A 16,688-nucleotide genomic window follows, 5' to 3' on the forward strand; every position below is an offset into this window, starting at 1 on the left:
CATCATTTATATCATACACCTTATGATAAACTTATTACACACACACACACACACACACACACACACACACACCTTTTTCTCCTGGAAAGCCAATTTGTAAATGTTTACCACTGCTAATAGGCAACTCGAATTTAAGATGTCCAAACCGAGCTCTTGATTTTCCATCCCGAACCAGTTACCCACTACAAGCATCCTCATCCCAATTAATGGCAACTCCATCCTTCCAGTTACTCTGACCCAAAACCTTAAAGTCATCTGTGACTCTTGTCTTTCCCTCATTCCCTATATTTCACCTGTCAGGAAATACTTTTGCCTCTACTTTCTTTATTTTTTTAATTATTTGTTCATATTTATTTATTTGAGACAGGGTCTTACTCTGTTGCCCAGATTGGAGTGTAGTGGCGCGCTCTTGGCTCACTGCAACCTCCGCCTCCCAGGTTCAAGCAATTCTCCTGCCTCAGCCTCTTGAGTAGCTGGGATTACAGGCGCGTGCCATCATGACCAGCTAATTTTTCTATTTTTAGTAGAGACAGGGTTTCACCAAGTTGGCCAGGCTGGTCTCAAACTCCTGACCTCAGGTGATCTGCCCACCTTGGCCTCCCAAAGTGCTGGGATTACAGGCGAGCCACCACACCCGGCCTTATTTTCATTTATTTATTTATTGAGACAGAGTCTTGCTCTGTCGTCAGGCTGGAGTGCAGTGGCACGATCTCGGCTCACTGCAACCTCCGCCTCCCGGGTTCAAGTGATTCTCCTGCCTCTGTTTCCTGAGTAGCTGGGATTACAGGCACGCACCGCCATGCCCAGCTAATTTTTGTATATTTAGCAGAGATGGGTTTCACCATGTTGGCCAGGCTGGTCTTGAACTCCTGACCTTGTGATCCACCTGCCTCGGCCTCCCAAAGTGCTGGGATTACAGGCGTGAGCCACTGCGCCCAGCCATTTTTAAATTTTTTAAAGAGACAGTTCTTGTTATGTTGCCCAGGCTGGTCTTGAACTCTTGGCCTCAAGCAATCCTCCTGCCTTGGCTTCCCAAAGCACTGGGATTTCAGGTGTGAGCCACCAGGCCCACTTGAAAGAGATTTTTCTACAACATAAGACGCACTGTGATACTTCCCTGCTAAAAAGAACCTTTATTTTTTGGTTTAAAGACCACAGTCTTCACTGTGGCCTGCTAGGCTCTGTGTGATCTCATTCCTCTCTGCCTCTCCACCTTCCCCTCTCATCCTTCGTCCTCTCTGTTCCAACCAAACCAGCCTTCTTTGTTACTCAGTGCACCATGTTCCTCTCCCCTTCAGAACCTTTGCACTTGTACTTTGCTTCATCCTGGCCAATTTCTACTCATTCTTCAGAGGTCCTTTTTTCTGGAAAGCCCTTCTTGGCCCTCCAGGCTAGGTTAGGTGGTACTAACCACAACAGTAATTTTAGAGCTATTTATAAATTATTTAATTCCTGTGTCTCCCTGGATAAGGACTATGCCCATCCCATTCATCCCTGCATTAAGAGACACCTAAAGCAAAACTTGGCATAGAACAGGTGGTCAAGAAGTGTTTGTTGAATGACCACAAGAGTGCTTAGCCCTTACCACGTTACATGAAATCTGCAGTTTACCTAGTTTCTCTCACATCAGCCTGTGAGATTCTGGAAAACTAGTACAGGATCCAGCCCCATGCTTGACACTTCATGGGCTCAGCAGGGGTGTTCTGAGCCGGGGAGACATTGTGATGTGCTGCCCAGATCCCCCATCACTGAGGACTTAGGACAGGCACCGGCTGCCATGAGTGCTGTCAGCACAAAGAATGTCAGCTTCTCCATAGGCAGGGCCATCTTGGCCCTTGTCACATCCCTTGCAGGTAGCCCCATGTTGGGGTCTGTGAGATCGGCACGTCTGCCAGGGATCTCTTGACCAGCAAGAGGGTCCTAATACCTGGAAGAGAGAGTGCGCGGAAGAAAAGAGAGATAGAGAAAGAAATGGGTCTGGAGGTCTGATAAAAGCTATGCTCAGATCAGCGATTTATTCTTTGTGCACAGTTGCTTATATACGTTTTTTCATACAGTGTCTGACGTAGGTCCCATTACAAAAGTTTTATCAGGAGGGAACAGAAAATTACAAAGTAAGTATGGGAGGGGGTAGCATACAGGTTAAGCTAAAGATCACTAAACCCAAAACAAACAAAAGATTCTAATCCTATTAAGATTCTTATCCTCTTATCAATGACTACAGTTACAGTAAATAACATCAAGGCGAGCAATAATTTGAGGGGTAACTTTTCTAGTAACATGTGAGTGATCACGGGATTTAGTGAATGCAGGTAGACAGAGTCATAAAACCAGCCCAGAATGGGAACTTCAAGAGACAATAGTCTCATAGATAATCACGCAGGCCTCACCCAGACATGCCATTAGCTCAGTGGATCAAGAATAGGCTTCTGCAAACTCAGGCCTCTATCACTTCCTTCTTTTTCCCTCAGCTCGACTGCCCTCAGCGTGGGGAGAATATGTCCGGGCTCTAACTCCGTCATGGCGGAGACACGGAGGGGTCTCTACGCTGGTGGAGCGAACTCCATAGCCCCACATTCAAAGACTGGTAAAGGCAGGGTATAAAGACCTGACCATTGGCCAGGCGGTGTCTCACGCCTGTAATCCCAGCACTTTGGGAGGCCAAGGGGGGCGGATCACAAGGTCCGGAAATCGAGACCATCCTGGCCAACATGGTAAAACTCCATCTCTACTAAAAATACAAAAATTAGCCGGGCTTGGTGGTGCGCGCCTGTAATCCCAGCTACTCAGGGGACTGAGGCAGGAGAATTGCTTGAACCCGGGGAGGCGGAGGTTGTAGCAAGCCGAGATTGCGCCACTGCACTCCAGCCTGGCGACAGAGCAAGACTCCATCTCAAAAAGAACCACAGCCGGGGGTGGTGGCTCACGCCTGTAATCCCAGCACTTTGGGAGACCAAGGCAGGCGAATCACGAGGTCAAGAGATCGAGACCATCCTGGCCAACATAGTGAAACAGCGTCTCCACTAAAATACAAAAATTAGCTGGACGTGGTGGCGCGCACCTGTAGTCCCAGCTACTCGGGACGCCGAGGCAGAATTGCTTGAACCCGGGAGGCAGATGTTGCAGTGAGCCGAGATCACACCACTGCACTCCAGCCTGGCGCCTGGCGACAAAGCAAGACTCTTAAAAAAACAAAACAAAACAAAACAAAAAAACCCACAAAAAAACAAAAACAAACAAAAAAGACTTGACCATCTTAGCTCAACTGATGGCCCACTCTAGCTCCAGAGTCCCTGTAGGGTCAGCTAAGACTGTTTTGGGGCCTGCATGGAGCTCACAACTTTCCCCTTTTGCCACTCCTGTTCCCTCCCTTCCTTCTCATGCGTATTCCCATGCGTATTGCCCCCCATCAACATCCTACACTCCAATCTCCATCTCAGAATCTGCTTCCTGGGGAACTAACCTGTAACAGGCCCTCAGTCCTCTCTTCCCCTTCTCTCAGCCATCACTTTCAGGGAATATTCATTCGTTCACCTGAAGTTTGGAGGCACCATTCAACTGTTAAAATGTTTTCGTATCCGTTTTTCTATTGCTTCTATCCTATACTGACTAGGTGGATCAGGAAGGGAGATTAGCCCCACTAAACATGTGGAGAAACTGAGGCCGGAGTGGGGGCGTGACCAGACCAGCCTAAAGCCGCTGCACGAATGAGAAGCTGAGCTCTCAGACAGATTTTTGTCTCCCTGTCCCTGCCAAGTCTCTGCATCCTGGGACAAGAAGGAGGCTCACTGAAACGAACTCTGGTCTCAGGGGACAGAATCCTGAAACCCTGCCTCTGAGGTCCGGTACAGGAGGGCTGTGCCCTAGGACAGACAGGGAAACTGAGGCCCAGAGCCAGCCATCCGCCGCCTGCGGAGAACGAGAAGGGGGCGCGTCCTGTCTCGCAGGCCAAGCGGCGCCGTTGCCGCCTCCTCCCACCCACCGCGACGGGGGCCCGCCCGCCCCGTCTTAGCCCTCGCGACGCCGCCACCCCGGGATCGAGCCATGGTGGTGGTGGCGGCGGCGGCGGCGTGGCTGCTCCTGTGGGCCGCGGCCTACGCGCAGCGGGAGCAGGACTTCTACGACTTCAAGGCGGTCAACATCCGGGGCAAACTGGTGTCACTGGAGAAGTACCGCGGCTCGGTGAGTGCGCGGGGTCTGGCGGCGCCGCGCGGCCCGGCCTCACCCTGGTGGGGCCTGCTGCGGGTGCCCTACAGCCCGGACCCCCGAGCGGGCTGGCTCCGAGGGCGCCCCGGCCGCGCGACCGCCAGACCCCGGCCCCCGCCCCACTCAGCTGTGACCCCTGGCGCGGCACCCCCATCCCGCGCCCGGCCCGCCCCGCGGCTACGTGGCACGGCCCTGGCGCGGAGGAACCCGAAGCGCTCGCAGTCCTAGCCCACTTCGCTACGGGCACCTTTGGGCAGCGGGGTCCACACCTTCGCCGGGAGGCCGGGTACCACTGCCCAGCCTTTGCCATTCACGGGTGGAAAAAGTAACGGTAGCATCTTACGGCCTTGCTCTCTCCCGTCCCCACTTTCCGCATCTGGAAGGGGGAGTGGCTGATTCGGAGTCCAGTGAGGAACACTGTGGAGATGGATGTGCAGGGCAGAGGAGTTATTTCAGATGCACGGAGACCTCACGCGGATCATCCTTGGGAGAGGGCACAAAGGCCCGGAGACGGCAGGCATTCGCACGAGGTCACACTACACTAAAAAGATGGAGTCTGGAAGAGAACCCCACCGCCACCGCCCTCCATCCGGAGTCCTCTCCAGGCCAAGTCCTTAGATGGCAGCTGAGGGGGAGAGAGAAGAGTCATCCAGGCTAATTGACCCCTCCTTACCAAGAGGGAATCTAAGCTCAGAGAGGATTTCGGAGAGGAAGGGTGTCTGGGTTGAGTCTTTGAACACAAGTGGATTTTACCCAGACTAACAAGCAAACAGCAAGAAGGGTGGGGAGTGGGGCCAGGAGTTTCAGTTGTTGTGCTTGAGAGTCTAAAGCTGGAGGCTGAGTGGCGGAAGATGAGGCTGAAAAGGTTAGCAAGGGACCAGGCGGGACCTTGAACACTATATTGAGAGGCCTGGATGTCACATTACATGCAATGAAGAACTCCCAGAGTGGGTCTCCTCAGGATGGACCTGGGGACTCGGGTGAGACGGCTGGGGAGTTGAACTCTAATGAACAGGTGGGCCAACGTCCAGTTTTGGATGTCAGATTCTCCTGGGAGCAACACCATCTTTAGTGAAGGCAGTACTCTATAAACCTTGAAATTTTCGATTATGCTGGGAGTGCTGGGGGCAGTAATCCCTGTCCTGACTGTCCCCCCCCAGTGTCATGAGTTTCAAATAAGCTGACAGTGTAGGTACACTTAGTAAACCGTAGAGTGCTTTGCATCTGTGTTTGGTGGATCCCAGCAGGAACCTCATTCAGAACTCGAAGAAAAGAACCAAGAACAGGGCCAGTTTCAATTCAGGCCTCCCATTCTCTCTAGGGAAGCTCACCAGAGAGCCCCAGGTAGCGCTTGACTAGCTCTGCTAGTCAAGCAGAGCACCTACTGTATACTAACTAGATACTAGGCCAGGCCCTGGTGATACATTGGTGAATAAAACAGATACATTTCCACTTTAATGGAGCTTACATGGGGTGAGGAGAAGAAAGAGACAATAAATAAGGAACTGAGAAAGGCACAAGGTAATTCCCAGTAGTAATAAGGGTTAAGTCAAAAATAGAACAAGGTCACACAGCTAGTAAGAGAATTAGAATACGAACCCAGACAGTCCAGCTCCAGCGTCTATGCCCTTAGTTGCCAAGTTCAGCGGTAAACCAGGGAACCATAAGTCCAGAGAAGCTGTAACTGGTGCTGAGTTAACCCAAGCTAGGCCTGCTGCTAGGGCAATATGCTCATTCCTTCACCGGCAGACATTTCCTGGCTCCTACTATATGTCTGACAATGGGTCCAGCTTTAGTGACATAGCCATGGGCAAAACTGACATGGTTAATGCCTTCAGGCTAATTGGGACCATAGTCATTTAGACCAGTATGGATGAATGAGTGATCATTTGGGAATGTGTGGGGTTATGTACGTACTGGTAGGCCTGAGTGTAGAGAGTGTGTGTGTGTGTGTGAATAGTTTGTTTCTTCTGTGTACAAATTTGAGTCTGTCTGTGCTTGTATATGTATATATGAAAATTAACTGTGTGTACTTGGGTGTGTCTGTCTGTGTTTTTGTTTCTAAGGACCAAGATTTTTGGTTTCAGGGATGGAACTAGAAGCCAGATTTTCCCCCGCCTAAAAGTATGGGCAGACATGCAAGTTGTGAGTTAAAAATAAGCAAGCTTTGGCCAGACGTGGTGGCTCAGACCTGTAATCCCAGCATTTTGGGAAGCCGAGGCAGGCAGATCACAAGGTCAGGAGTTTGAGATCAGCCTGGCCAACATGGTGAAAACCCGTCTCCACTAAAAATATACAAAAATGAGCCAGGCATGGTGGCATGTGCGCCTGTAATCCCAGCTACTCAGGAGGCCGAGGCAGGAGAGGCAGAGGTTGCAGTGAGCTGAGATCGCGCCACTGTACTCCAGCCTGGGTGACAGAGCAAGACTCCATCTCAAAAAAAAAAAAAAGCAAGGTTTAATTTTCTCATTGCCCAGGGATCCAGGCAGTGGGAAAAAGAGAAAAAAGGAAGAAAAAAAAGAAGGAAGAGACTTATGAGTCCTAGTTTCTCACCATTCCAGGCAGAGTATGGTGTATGCTGACCTCAGATTGAGGAGGTTGTTCTAATAGCCAGTGGCCCCAGGCCCATGCCTGGTCCTTTTTCACCTGGTGGAGGTAGGGTGCCAACGTACAGCTCAGTGGTTCAGTCATCTAGCCCAGTGGTTCTCAACTAGGGGTGATTTTTCCCTTTAGGGCACAATTGGCAATGCCTGGAGACATTTTTGATTGTCAAGACTAGGCATCTAGTGGGTAGAGGCCAGGGATGCTGCCAAACATCTGCCAATGAATAAATAGGACATCCCCCAAACAACAAAGAATTACCTGACCCAAATGTCAATAGTGGTTTGGCTGAGAAAGGAAGATAGGACTAGGCTGCCCAGGCAGAGGGGAGGGTTTAAAATCCTTTAATAATATATAGCAAGAAGCCGAAAACATAGCATTGGAGCCAAAATTCTAATTGCAGTATTATAATCAAGTTCCGTTAGCCAGCTTTATATTTATTGCCTAAAGGCTTTAATAAATTTAGGAATTAGTCTAGTGATCAAAGAAAGTAGTAGGCCGGACATGGTGGTTCATAACTGTAATCCTAGTACTTTGGGAGGCTGAATTGGTAGGATTGCCTGAGGGCAAGAGTTTGAGTCCAGCCTGGGCAACATGGAGAAACCTGTCTCTACCAAAAGTAAAAATTTAAAAATTAGCCAGGTGTGATGGTGCGTGCCTGTAGTCCTAGCTATTTGGGAGGATGAGGCGGGAGGATCACTTTAGCTCAGGAGCTTGAGAATGCAAACTGTTGGGGGGGATGTCCTGTTATGATCGTGCCATTGCTCCAGCTAGAGACCTTGTCTCAAAAAAACAACAAAAAAAGTGGTATTGATTTACTGGAGAGGAGGGGGACAAAAAGGGATTGCCCTGGGGTTTCAAGGGTTCTTTTCTCAAGAAAACCTGTCTATGTTCCCATGCAGGTGTTTGTGTTTATGTGCACACTTAATCATTCAGCTGACACTGAAAACTTTTTCATATGCCAGGCCCACAGATGAAGTGGACATAGCTCCTTCCCTCCATAGGTTCACATTCTAGAAGGGACACTGACACATTTATAGGCAACCACAATGCTGAGTATTGAGTGCTAGCTGACTGAGCCAAAAATTGAGCCCAGGTCTGCCTTTGTAACCCCTCTTATCAGCTCTCAGTGTGCATTCACCAGTATATGTGCCTCTGTCTGTGGATGTGCTGTGTGTGGGGGTGTATGTGTGGTGTTTGCTCATATATGTTTGTATTGTGGCGCTGTGTATACATATTTATGTGTATTATTATTGGTGAACATACGTTCACAGCTGTTCCTGTATGTGTGCACACATTTGTAAGCCCCTGAATGTTTGATTTCGTATGTGCCTGTCTGTGTGCATGTGTCTGTGTATGTGTGAGAGCACTGGACACACATTTACATATGTGTACACTGTGTTCTTGTATGTGTGAGGCAGTATTAACTGTTGAGGGAGTCACATATGTGGACGTATCAGGGCACATACAGGTTCATGCCTCTTCACTGGGTTGTCTGGGCTCTGTTTTGTTTTGTTTCTGTCATACAGGTGTCCCTGGTGGTGAATGTGGCCAGTGAGTGCGGCTTCACAGATCAGCACTACCGAGCCCTGCAGCAGCTGCAGCGGGACCTGGGTCCCCACCACTTCAACGTGCTCGCCTTCCCCTGCAACCAGTTTGGCCAACAGGAGCCTGACAGCAACAAGGAGATTGAGAGCTTTGTCCGCCGTACCTACAGCGTCTCATTCCCCATGTTTAGCAAGATTGCAGTCACTGGTACTGGTGCCCATCCTGCCTTCAAGTACCTGGCCCGTGAGTCCTGGTCTCTTCATCCCCTCACACTTCCCTCAGCTGGCTGAGGCCATGGCTCCTTGGGCAGCAGAAGCCACTGGCTGGCTGGGTGACCTGGGGCCCCTTCCCCTTCCTGATCCTCTCAGGTGGACTGATCCTTTGCTCCAGTACTAATCTTTGAGGAGAGTGAAGGCAGGTACAAGCTGAGGGGTATTCCTGCCTAAGAATATCTCCATACCTGCTGCCTCTCACTTCTCCCTCAGAAGGGATCCTGTTTTGGACTTTTCTGGGATCCTGTTTTCACATTCAGGGGCTCCTAGAAGGAGATGTTTGAGTCACTGTGAATTAGATGAGTTTATGGACTTATGATGGAGAAACCAAGGCATAGACAGAGGATGCCACCTGCCTGGAGAAAGCTGACCAAGATGGCGGACAGGCATCTCCACCCTTGGTCAGCGGTGGAGTCTTAGGTCATGGAGGGAGACCTTCTGAGCTAAAATACCATATTTGAGAAATAGATCCCTTCTCCAGCTGCAGAAGCCTCACAGCCATAGAATGGGGTCATGGACTAAGCTTGTCGTTATGACCCTGTTTCTTCCCTCAGGCCTTCTCCCCCTTTGGAGGCCCTATTTTTGCCTTTTCTCACTCCATGCTTCCAGTGGCCTTTGTATCCCTTGCCAGCACCCCACCCTGCAACCCATTCACCTGGAGGAGTAAATGAGAAGCAACAGTGCAGCAAACAAAAGGTCCCTTACAGAGGCAGGTTTGCATTTTGCTCTGCGGGTCAGTCCTAATGTTTGTTTTCTTCTCTGTGTTCTTTTATTAGTTCCTTCCCAGTTCGCACAGTTATAGATCAAACCTGGCCTTGCTTTTAGAAGCACCTGGGGAGCTCTTAAAAATGCACAAGCCTGAGACCTACTGACGAAGGGCTCAAGAATCTTATTTTAAGCACTCCCCTGCCCCCCAGTGATTCTGATGCAACCAGTCCACAGACTAACATTTGGAAACCATTAAAACTGAATTAGAGAATAGGATGTAGACTATTCAGTAGTTCGAGGTCATTAATAAAGGAGGATTTGATACAGCTTTATCAGACACATCACAGAATCCTAAAGCAGTCATTCTCAACCTTGGCCCATATTAGAATCTCCCAGAAAGCTTTTGAAAAATGCTGATGCCTGAGCCTCATCCGCAGAGATTCTGGTTGGAGTGGTCTGCAGTGTGGACTGGGCATCAGGATTAGCTGCCACCAGGGAAAGATGGGCACCGAGAGTGAAGTTCCAGGAGAGGGTACGCAGGCTAGCACACTTTGCTTTCCTTCTTCCTTTTTCTCTAGAGACTTCTGGGAAGGAGCCCACCTGGAACTTCTGGAAATACCTTGTAGCCCCAGATGGAAATGTGGTAGGGGCTTGGGACCCAACTGTGTCAGTGGAGGAGATCAGACCCCAGATCACAGCACTTGTGAGGAAGCTCATCCTACGGAAGCGAGAAGACTTATAACCACTGTGTCTCCTCCTCCACCACCTCATCCCGCCCACCTGTGCGGGGCTGACCAATGCAAACTCAAATGGTGCTTCAAAGGGAGAGACCCAGTGACTCTCCTTCTTCACTCTTATGCCACTGGTCCCATCATTCCTGTGGGGGGAAAATTCTAGTATTTTGATTATTTGAATCTTACAGCAGCAAATAGGAACTCCTGGCCAATGAGAACTCTTGACCAGTGAATCACCAGCCAGTAAGAACCTCTTACCAATGAAAATGTGTGCCAAATAGAAGTATATCAAGCAGTAATCTCCCACCCAAGGCCTCTGTAAACTGGGACTGATTCTTACCTCACAGGGCTGTTGTGAGGATTAGGATAAAATATCTGTGAAAGTGCCTAGGCAGTGCCAGCCAAATAGGAGGCATTCAATAAACATTTTTTGCATATAAACCAAAAAATAACTTGTTATCAATAAACACTTGCATCCAACATGAATTTCCAGCCAATGAGAATCCAGGCCAAGCTTTAGTTGTTTCCTCTGTATTATTTTCTTCATTACAAAAGACATGCAAGTTCATTGTAAAAATCTGAACAATACCTCATGATATAAAATAAAAATGAAAGTATCCTCCTCATTTCCCATAGTTTTGCTCCCTAGAGGTAAACAGTGTTAGCAGTTTGGCACAAAGGCTGCCAGGCCTTTGGTTTTTTTCCATCAAGCCAATCATTATTGTCCAATAAGAATTCACTGAGTGGCCAGGCACAGTGGCTTACTTCTGTAATCCTAGCACTTTGGGAGGCCAAGGTGGGCAGATCACCTGAGGTCAAGAGTTAGAGACCAGCCTGGTCAACGTGGTGAAACCTCATCTCTACAAAACTATAAAAATTAGCCAGGCATAATGGTGGTTGCCTGTAATCCCAGCTACTTGGGAGGCTGAGGCAGGAGAATAGCTTGAACTCAGGAGGTGGAGGTTGCAGTGAACTGAGATCATGCCACTGCACTCAAGCCTGGGCAGCAGAGAGAGACTCTGTCTCAAAAAAAAAAAAAAAAATCCACTGAGTAATCCACTAGCCAAAAGTACACCTCAATAACAAATAGGCAAAGGAGATGAATAAATAATTCACAGAAGAATATAGATGGATAATAAGAATATGAAAAGATGTCTAGCCTCATTCAAGTTCAAAAGATTTTTTTTAATGATAATACCCCTGGTTGGCAGAGATGTGAGGAAATGGGCATTCACATAAACTGTGGGACAATAAACTGGCACAAGTGTTTGGAGGGTGATTTGCCAATACGTTTTAAAACAAAATGTTCATATCTTTTGTTTTGTTTTTTGTTTTAAGATAGAGTCACACCCTGTTGCCCAGGCTAAAGAAGAGTGGCTTGATCATAGCTCACTGCAGCCTCAGCCTCCTGAGTAGCTAGGACTACAGGCGCACACCACCATGCAGCATACTGGGACCCCACCTCTCCAAAAAAACAAAAAAAAATAGCTGGGCATGTCAGTGTGTGCCTGTAGTCCCAGCTATCAGGAGGCTGAGGCAAGAGAATTGCTAGAGCCTGGGAGGTCAAGGCTGCAGCGAACCATAATCGTGCCACTACACTCAGCCTGGATGACAGAGGAGACCTTGCCTCAAAAAAAAAGTCTGTTAGTAAATTATGGTACAAAGCAAAATTATAAACTAATATTAAAATGAATGAATTGGGCCAGGCACGGTGGCTTACACCTGTAATCCCAGCACTTTGAGAGGCCAAGGCGGGTGGATCATGAGGTCAGGAGTTCGAGACCAGCCTGGCCAACATGGTGAAACCCTGTCTCTACTAAAGATACAAAAAATTACCTGGGTGTGGTGGCATGCCTGTAATCCCTGCTACTCAGGAGGCTGAGGCAGGAGAATCGCTTGAACCCGGGAGGCGGAGGTTGCAATGAGCCAAGATCGCACCATTGCATTCCAGCCTGGGTGACAGGGAGAGACTCCATCTCAAAAAAAAAGAATGAATTAAGTCTCTATATGCTACCATAGAAAGTTGTGCAAAAGTGAAAAAAGGATAAGTTGTAAAACAGAATGAACATATGCACATACCCAGAAAAGCCAGTATGAACAGGTGTAATGTTTTTATTAAAAATTTACAATGTTGCTGGGTGTGCTGGTTTCCGCCCATAATCCCAGCACTTTGGGATGCAGAGGCAGGAGGATTGCTTGAGCCCAGGAGTTCAAGACCAGTCTGGGCAACATGGAAAGACCCTGTCTCTACAAAAAAAAATTAAAAATTATCCAGGCATGATCACTCACACCTGTAGTCCCAGCTACTCAGGAGGCTGAGGCAGGAGGATTGTCTGAGCCCAGGAGGTTGAGGCTGCGGTGAGCTATGTTTGCCCCACTACACTCCAGCCTGGGCAATGGGTGTGAGATCCTGTCCCAAATTTTTAAAACATTTACAGTGTTAAGTAGGAAGGAAAGAGAGAGGGAAAAATATAGACCAAACTCTTAGTGGTGGTTGTCTATTAGGGGCTGAGGTAGGATAACAGGAGTCATTTTCATTAAGTTTCTGTAATGTTTTAATTTTGTATGTCAAATCCTATTTCACCTTTATATAAATATGAAAAGAGGCTGCTAAAACTTGGGGTGCAGCCTGGGAAACATAGTGAGACTTCATCTCTACAAAAAAATCCCAAAATTAGCCAGGTGTGGTGGTGCACACCCGTAGTCCCAGCTACTCAGGAGGCTGAGTCAGGAGAGTCACTTGAGCCTGAGAGTTTGAGGCTACAGAGCATGCCACTGCACTCTAACTTAAGCAACAGAGCAAGATACTGTCTTTAAAAAAATGAGGTGATGGGCAGAGTCACTGGTAGATAATTCATTAGCCAATGAAAATTTCAGGTCTACTTTATCCAAGGTCACTCTTTTAGAAGTCTAGAGACTAGATTCAAGTGCTGGTTGTGCCCCTGACTCACAACAAATTCTTCCCTCTCTGCTGTCCTCCGTTTTCTTACTGGACAATGAAAGGGTTGAACTGTGCTTGGATTTTCACAGTCTCCCTTCATGGTGCTTCTCAAAAGCTAACCAGAGTAAAGTGAAGGCTGTTCATGGGGTGACCACAGCCCCTCTCATGGTGGCCTCTCAGCTGCCCTTATACACCCTCCTCTAAGCTGCAGCTCTGCATGTGCTCATGTGCACGCACACACACACAGTGAAGCCCAGCTCTAGACATGTTCACATAGGACATCTGGGAACCACTGTCTCCTGCAGCTACCTCCCTCCCTCTGTACCCACTGTCTCCACCACCCGTAGGTCTGCCTCCCCTCACTGTGCTCACCAAGGCCATCACTTAGCGCTTTATCTCTAAAACCAGTGAACATCTCTCACCTTGTCCTCCTTGAGCTCTCAGCCGAATGGGACACTGCAGATACTGCTCTTCCCCCTGGCACATGCTAGTCCCTTGGTGTTCTTGCCTCTGCTCTTAGTTCTCCCCATCTCTCTAAGTGTTCCTTCCTTCTCAGTATCAATGTCTCTCCCTTCTCTACCCACCCCTTCCCTGCTGGTCTTCTGCGGAGTTCTAGTCTGATCTAATTTCTCACCCCATACACCCTTCCATAGCCAGCTCACTTTTTCCCATAGTTTTGACCACCATCTACACCCTGATGACACCCAAATCTCTATATCCATGCAGGACTCCCAACCACCTGCCTCCTGTGAATCTCTGCAGATACCTCAATTCAACATGTCCAGGACTAAATTCACCCTCATCTTTCCCTGACACATCTGCTCTTCCACCCCGCCTTGGCAGCTCCTGGAGCCTTCTCTTTCACACACCATGTACTTATCACACTCTCTTCCCATCATTTAAGCAACTGCCCTCCCTTCCCTCTCCTGAGCACAGTGTTAGGCCCTTAATAGATGAAATTAAATTATGTCATACATATTTGGAGCACCAACTCCATGCCTGCTCCTGCCTAGCCCCTATTTGGAAACCAAAGATGAGCAAACCCATTTCCCCAGAAATTTAGAGTTCAGCTGAGAACTTTATATGCTCCCAATGAGCCCTGCAGTCCTATGGACTTTATCAGCTTTCTGCTGTTCTCAAGCCCCCTCGAACACATGCAAGAGTCCCCTAGGAAAAAGTTACTTTAAATCCTTATCAACAGTCACCTTAGTCATTGGTTAACCAGTATCTGCTAAGATCTTGCTTTTAAATTAATCCCTTGGTTATCAAATAACACTTGAGTAGTTATTATTTATCTACCAACACCTTAATTATCTTCTAACACCTTATTTACAAGCCAAATACTTTATTTTATTAGGGTATATCGTAGGACTTAGTAGTTTAACAGCATTTGCTATGCCTTAGTTATTAATGAAATTTCCCTCCCTCCCTCCCTTCCTTCCTTCTTTTACTTTCTTTCTTTCTTTTTTTTTTGTTTTTGCTTTGAAACAAGGTCTTACTGTCTCACACAGGCTGGAGAGCAGTGGTGCAATCACAGTTCACTGCAGCCTTGACCTCCTAGCTCAGGCAATCCTCCCACCTCAGCCTTCTGAGTAGCTGGGACCACATGTGCACACCACCATGTCTGGCTAATTTTTGTATTTTTTGTAGAGATGAGTTTTCACCATGTTGCCCAGGCTAGTCTTGAACTCCTGGGCTCAAGCGATCTGCCCACCTCAGCCTCCTAAAGTGCTAGCATTACAGGTGTGAGCCACCATGCCCTGCCTTAATCAATATTTTAGTTACCTGATCCCTTAGCTTTCTTCTGAGTTTAGAGTACATTAGCAAGTCAGAAACCACCAGTTAGGACTTCGGGGAGGCTGTCATTTCTGGATATGGAATAATACAGGCCTTTGTCTTTTGCTGAGCTCTCCTCTTACCCCAAAACAATTCTCTTTCAACATCAACTGGCCCCAGATCCTGAGAGAAAAGGAGGTCCCATGCTAATTACTTATTTCCTTCTCTGAGCCAGGCTGGAGGAGACTTCCTAGAATGTTGTAACTGGAAGAGACTTCCATTCATCAACAAATATTTCTAAAGCACTGAATAGCTGTCAAGTTCTCCCTAAGTTCTAACAATACATCAGCAAACAAAATGGGCATGTTTCTAGCTGTTACAGCACTTAGAGAATAGTGGAAAAGATAAACATTAAATAACTATTCTGATTATTATATGATTACAATTATGATAAGTACCGGGATTATAAGTATAGGGAGCTGTAAGCATGTATAAAAGTGGCACTTGACTTATTGTGGGATTCAGAGACTTCCCTGAGGAATGACATTAAAGCTGAAAGCTGAAATTTTAATAAGAGTTAGGGAAAAAAGGTAGGGAAGTCCTAAGCAGATAGAGTGACTTGAGCAAAAGCCCAAAGGAAAGAAGAGGTTGATATGATGGAGCTAGTGCTGCCTGGAGCCACATAATAAAGTGAAGGACCAGAGAGGTAGGCAGATGCCAGATCAGGCAGGGCCTTGTGGAATCAAAGTGAGAAATGATGTGACCTGGCCTAGCATGACAGCACCTATCTTCTATAGGTATGAGAAGATCTTCCTTAGAATCCCAAATCTGACGACCAGAAATAAACCCTGGAGCAGAGGCAGACATCGAACTACTGGTAGAAGTAGGCTGCAGCCGGGTGTGGTGACTCACGCCTGTAATCCCAGCACTTTGGGAGGCTGAGGCAGGTGGATTGCCTGAGGTCAGGAGTTCGAGACCAGTCTGGCCATCCCTGTCTTTACTAAAAATACAAAAATTAACTGGGGGCGGTGGCTTGCGCCTGTTGTCTTAGCTACTGGAGAGGTTGAGTCAGGAGAATTGCTTGAACCTGGGAGGCAGAGGTTGCAGTGAGCCCAGATAGTGCCATTGCACTCCAGCCTGGGCGACAGAGTGAGACTCCATCTCAAAAAAAAAAAAAAAAAAAAAAAGGCTGCTCTGGGGGCTGCCTGGAGAACGGGTCACCAAGGAGACACCTGTAGAAGCAGGCAGCCCTGAAATCCTCCAGCTCTAGCAGAGCCAGCCAAGGGGTAGCTGAGAAGATTGCCAAGACTGGGGTCCCTACTAACCATCTGCTGCTTTCACGGATTCCTGGACACCCCTGGAGTGATTACATTGCAGATAGTCCACTTTTTTTTTTCTGTTTTTTTCTTTTTTTTTTTTTTTTTTTGAGACAGAGTCTCGATCTGTTGCCCAGGCTAGAGTGCAGTGGTGCAAAACGATTCTCTTTCAACATCAACTGGCCTCAGGTCTTGAGAGAAAAGGAAGTCCCATTCTAATTACTTATTTCCTTCTCTGAGCCAGGCTGGAGGGGACTTCCTAGAATGTTGTGATTGGAAGGGATTTTCATTCATCAACAAATATTTCTAAATCACTGCATAGCTGTCAAGTTCTCCCGAAATTCTAACAATACATCAGCAAACAAAAAATCTCCACCTCCCAGGTTTAGGCAATTCTCATGCCTCAGCCTCCCAAGTAGCTGGAACCACAGGTGCACACCACCATGCCCAGCTAACTTGTTTTTGGTTTTGTTCGAGATAGAGTTTCACTCTTGTTGCTCAGGCTAGGGTGCCATGGCGCTATCTCACCTCCCAGTTCAAGCGATTCTGCTGCCTCAGCCTCTCAAGTAGCTGAGATTATAGGCAT

At 47.8% G+C, this 16,688-nt stretch overlaps 1 protein-coding gene across 2 annotated transcripts; it reads left to right on the forward strand.

The window, feature by feature from the left end:
* Positions 1 to 4,005: 4,005 nt before the first annotated feature.
* Positions 4,006 to 10,704, forward strand: GPX7 (glutathione peroxidase 7). 2 transcript variants are annotated; one of them, XM_012434889.2, is made up of 3 exons: positions 4,006 to 4,182; positions 8,337 to 8,598; positions 9,914 to 10,704. In XM_012434889.2, the coding sequence occupies exons 1-3, from the start codon at positions 4,045 to 4,047 to the stop codon at positions 10,075 to 10,077; spliced, it is 564 nt and encodes a 187-aa protein (XP_012290312.2). In that variant the 5' UTR covers positions 4,006 to 4,044; the 3' UTR covers positions 10,078 to 10,704. The 2 variants fall into 2 exon arrangements, with proteins under 2 accessions (XP_012290312.2, XP_012290313.2); XM_012434890.2 differs by lacking the exons at positions 4,006 to 4,182; positions 9,914 to 10,704 and adding an exon at positions 9,182 to 9,899 and having other exon boundaries at positions 4,469 to 8,598.
* Positions 10,705 to 16,688: the final 5,984 nt, after the last annotated feature.

The sequence above is a fragment of the Aotus nancymaae genome, unplaced genomic scaffold, assembly GCF_030222135.1.
Source record: "Aotus nancymaae isolate 86718 unplaced genomic scaffold, 86718_ANA_hifiasm-v0.15.2.pri h1tg000007l, whole genome shotgun sequence".
In the NCBI taxonomy this organism is placed as follows: domain Eukaryota; kingdom Metazoa; phylum Chordata; class Mammalia; order Primates; family Aotidae; genus Aotus; species Aotus nancymaae.

What these genes read in the sequence shown, in the direction of transcription:
- GPX7 (XM_012434889.2), top strand. Translation starts at nt 4,045, where the DNA reads ATGGTGGTGGTGGCGGCGGCGGCGGCGTGGCTGCTCCTGTGGGCCGCG. An exon ending in TGGAGAAGTACCGCGGCTCG is followed by an intron (nt 4,183 to 8,336) that starts GTGAGTGCGCGG and finishes TCTGTCATACAG; the next exon opens with GTGTCCCTGGTGGTGAATGT. An exon ending in TGCCTTCAAGTACCTGGCCC is followed by an intron (nt 8,599 to 9,913) that starts GTGAGTCCTGGT and finishes CTTTTTCTCTAG; the next exon opens with AGACTTCTGGGAAGGAGCCC.